This window comes from Phasianus colchicus, chromosome 5, assembly GCF_987193195.1.
Source record: "Phasianus colchicus chromosome 5, bPhaCol1.hap1.1, whole genome shotgun sequence".
NCBI lineage: Eukaryota > Metazoa > Chordata > Aves > Galliformes > Phasianidae > Phasianus > Phasianus colchicus.
In genome coordinates, this window is record NC_143440.1 from 37,796,771 (window position 1) to 37,800,695 (window position 3,925).

Consider the following 3,925-nt stretch of genomic DNA (forward strand, 5'->3'; position numbering starts at 1 on the left):
CCCGCAGCCCTCGGCCCAAGCGAAGGGCGCAGAGCCCGCAGCCACGGGCGCCCAGCACCCTCTGGCAAGCTCCATCCGCCGTTTGTTATGGCGCGCGTGGGTAACGCAGAGGAACTCGAGCTCGAAGGTCCTCTGGCGAGTTCAAAAGAGGTATTTAGAAGCGAGAGATAATCCAAAGTGAAAGCCCTAAGGGTCAAAAATACACTCCTTATCCGAGAAAAAAATATTTTCTGAGTATCATTTTATTAGTCACTGGAAGAATAAGCTATTTTCAAATAAACTAGGTCGCCTAGATTTTATTATTATTTTTTTAATAGGAAACCTCTCCGACAGAGCCAGGAGGAGAGAAACTATTACCGAAGCAGAGCCGTACACGGCTCCGTGCCCGGGGGGCAGATTGCCCCGGCAGTCGCGCTCCATGCCCGCGGTTCCGTGCCCCGCCCGCCCCGTCCGGGAGCCTTCTTCGAGCCCGAGGCCGGGCGAGCCCTTGGAATGAGTCCTGCCCGGAGGGCGAGGTGCCGCCGTCACCAGCTCCAGGACACGACGGCGGGATGCGCTAAGTGCTGGTACGCGGGGCACACGCCGAGGGTAGGCGGGCAGGCCGGGTAGCCCTGCACGGCGAGGGCGGCCTGGGCGCTGCAGCCCGCCAGCGCGCAGCCCAGCTTGGGGCGGGAGGCGGCTGGCGAGGGGCTGGTGGGGAAGCTCCGGCACGGCTCCCCGTCCCTCAGTAGCATCGGCACCGGCATCACCACCCGGCGCAGTAGGGCGGGCGGGCGCGGAGGAGGAGGACTGCCGGGGCCCTCGCTCCGCGCCCTTTTCATCTTGTAGCGGTGGTTTTGGAACCAGATTTTCACCTGCGTGGGGGTGAGGCTGAGCAGGCGGGCCAGCTGCTCCCGCTCCGGTGCCGAGAGGTACCGCTGCTGCCGGAACCGGCGCTCGAGCTCCAGCGTTTGAGCCTTGGAGAACAGCACCCGCCTCTTCTTCTTCTTCTCGGCCTCCGAGCCGCGGGCTGGGAGCGACCTCTGCGTGGAGTCGGGCAGGCTCAGCTCCGGGCCGCTCTCGTCGGAAGCTGGGGACAGCGAGGGGTTAGAGAAAGGGGCGGCCGGGCAGAATACGGGCCGCCGTGGCTGAGCGCGTCGCCTCCCGCGGGGAGAGCGCGGGGTTTACCGGAACTCGGAGGGTGTGCCGGGCCCAACCTGGGTAAGGGGAGCCGCAGCCACGGGACGGAAAGGGCCGGACCCGCAGCACGTCCCCGCAGGCACCCCCTCCTCGCCTCGCGCGGCGCTGTGCGGGTGCCAGCAGCGGCACTGGGCTAACACCGGGCTGCCAAGTGCGCGCACTTTGCTCCAGCCACGATTACCTTAACGCGGAGCTTATCCCGATAGGGTTCCTGCTTCCGCCTGAAGCAGAGACTCGCCCCCTCACCTCTGTTTAAAAGCATCTGTATCTGCCGCGCAGTTTGGGATAAGGCAGGCGTGCCGCAGCGCTGGGCTGAGCGAAGGCTGCTCGCCGCGGTGGGAAGCGCGTGGGCATCCACGGCTGCGGCCGCAGCGCTGCATGGCAGCCTGCGTGCTGCCTTCCGCGCTGCGGGGGGACCCGAACCCCTCCAGTACAAACAGGCGGATCCCTGCAACACTGAAACGGGAGGAAGGAATCCGGGAAGCGAGATTAAATAGTAACTGCAAAGAGACGGGAGGACACAGCCCGAGGCTAAGCTTTCTGCCGTAGCCCTGCTCACACCGAGGGGAAAAAAAAAAATCTTTTCTCTCATAAGCTCGTGACTGGGGATCCTCCTGCTGCTTGGTTGTTGTAGTTCAATAATATCCTATAAAATTCCCAGCCTGGATCCCCCCGACGCTGCAGGCTACACGCGCTGGCAGTTCGCTTCTTCGCATCTTCCCCAGAGGAACGGGGAACAAACACACGGTAGCTGCAAGGAGATGGCGAGCTCCTGTCCGTGGTATACTCACAGGGATAGTGATTTCTGTCCGTCTCTATCCAGCCACTATACGGAGAGCCGCTGTATTTCTCTGCCGAGTGATGGTGGTGGTGGTCAGAAGCTTGCTTCATGCTATGCGCATCCTGCTCTGGTAAATCCAAAATGCTCCTCACTGTAAAACTGATCCTGCCAGATGTGGCCATGGTAGGGTGTGCACACTCCCCAAAAATATCTTCCCGAAGTCCCAAACTCCCTCCCTTAAAGCCTCGAGGAAAGGACTGCGTAGTTACTGGGGAATCTCTCGGCTCGAAAGGAGCCCTTCCATCGCCACTCAACCCCAAATATTAGTGTCGTTTACAGAGGTGTCCTGTTTATATAAACAGTCCTCCCCACTGCAAACACTGCCCGCTTTCAAACCGTCCCTGTCTATGGGATGCTAAGTACCTGAATTAGTCAAGTGCTAAAGCCCTAATGGGAGTAGGTGTAACCCCCCTCCCGCCACCCCCATGGGAGAATAACCCGTTACCTCCCAAAGACAGCAGGAAACAGGCTTCATCATTACATATTCTGTCTGATTAGCCAAAAGTGGGGACAGATAATGGTAATTGTTAGCAGTGAATAACATCTTGGGTGGCATGTGGATGACCAACAACCACCCCCCTCCACCCGCCACCAAAGCCACCAGCGTCCCTTCTATCCCCAGACAAAGTGAATCCTCCCAGGACATCCGCAGAGCCTGCCGAGAGCCCCCTCCCAGCTTCTCCTTCTTTATTCCCCCCCCTCCCTCCCCTTCCTTTTCCCTCTCTTTAAACCTGGCAGGAATTTCACTCGCTATTTGTTTTATTTTCCCGGGCCTTTCATCGCCCTCTCTCTTTGCCAGTGGCAGCGTTCCTACCCTCAGCCCCTACCGGGGCTTTCACACCTCCGCGGGAAAGGTTGCTGCGTGCGACCATGTGCTACGTCTCCTGTGGATTGTGTGGCTATAAGGTGCACCTTTTTTTTCTCGGGAACAGCAACGGGGTGACCGTGGCTGGGTACACAGGGGTAGCTCGACACACTTGCTTCATAGGGAGGAGGAGTAGGGGAGATTTTATCAACATCATTTTGCTCTGTGATAACCCAAGGGCGACATGTGTAAGGTGCTGCAGTGACTCCAGATGGGAGAGAAGGAGAAAAGCTCAGACGCGGCAGCGCCTTTGTTTGTTTATCCACATCCCTTCTAGCTCTGCTTCACCTGCGGAGAGCCCCAACACTTGTTCGGATCCGGGGCAGCGGCCGTCGTCTAGATGCGGCCCCAGCGGCACCTCCGTCTCCCCCCTCAGCCTCTCATTGCGGAGCTGTGGTCTGGCTTTGCCCGGCTTCCGTGAGACTCACAAACCGACACAAAGCCATCAAGCCTCGCCAGCCGCTCAAAGGCCGAGCACAGTGCACGGCTCGCTTCCTAGCCGCAGGGCAGGGACCGGGGGACCGACAGCCGCGACCCGTTTCGGCTTCGTGCGGGATGCGCAGCGAGGGGAAGAAACCCGGGAGGAGAGGGGACATCTGAGCTCTGTCGCTCTTGAACGCCGCCCAAGTGCACACAGTGTGGCCCCGTCGGGTAAATTGCGTGAAATCCTGCGCCTCGAAAGAGCAGTCCAGAGGCACATGCAGAAATGGCTCTAGCCGGACGCTTTGTTGGTTCAGATCTCCCTGTCCAAACAGACATCTCTAACCCATTGTGCTCAGATTATATTTATCCATCCCCAGCTTCGCCCCTCTGCCGCCTGCAGCCCCTCCCCGCCTGGCTCCGTGCGGCGCTTCGCGAAACAGCTCCACTCCACGGGAAATGGTAGCTGGGCGATAACGGCGGCGAGGGGCAAGATTTATATCGCGGAGATTTGTGGCGGAGATGAACAGGGCACCGGTCTCCGTTTGGCCATCTTCCCGCATATTTTCCCGGGACTGGCCACGCTCCATATAAACCATTCCCAGGCCGAGATTGCCGCA

At 59.6% G+C, this 3,925-nt stretch overlaps 1 protein-coding gene across 1 annotated transcript; it reads right to left on the reverse strand.

Annotated features, from left to right (window-relative positions):
* Window positions 1–260: 260 nt before the first annotated feature.
* On the reverse strand, window positions 261–2,652 carry NKX2-8 (NK2 homeobox 8). The gene is made up of 2 exons (XM_031593244.2): window positions 1,971–2,652; window positions 261–1,069 (listed from the first exon to the last, which is right to left on the reverse strand). Exons 1-2 carry the CDS (start codon window positions 2,140–2,142, stop codon window positions 525–527), a joined length of 717 nt encoding a protein of 238 aa, XP_031449104.2. The 5' UTR covers window positions 2,143–2,652; the 3' UTR covers window positions 261–524.
* Between the last annotated feature and the right edge of the window lie 1,273 nt (window positions 2,653–3,925).

Excerpts from the sequence above, each read along its gene's own strand:
- NKX2-8 (XM_031593244.2), bottom strand. The coding sequence starts at position 2,142 with ATGGCCACATCTGGCAGGATCAGTTTTACAGTGAGGAGCATTTTGGAT. Across the intron at positions 1,070-1,970 it reads GGACAGAAATCACTATCCCT|CTTCCGACGAGAGCGGCCCG; the intron begins GTGAGTATACCA and ends CGCTGTCCCCAG.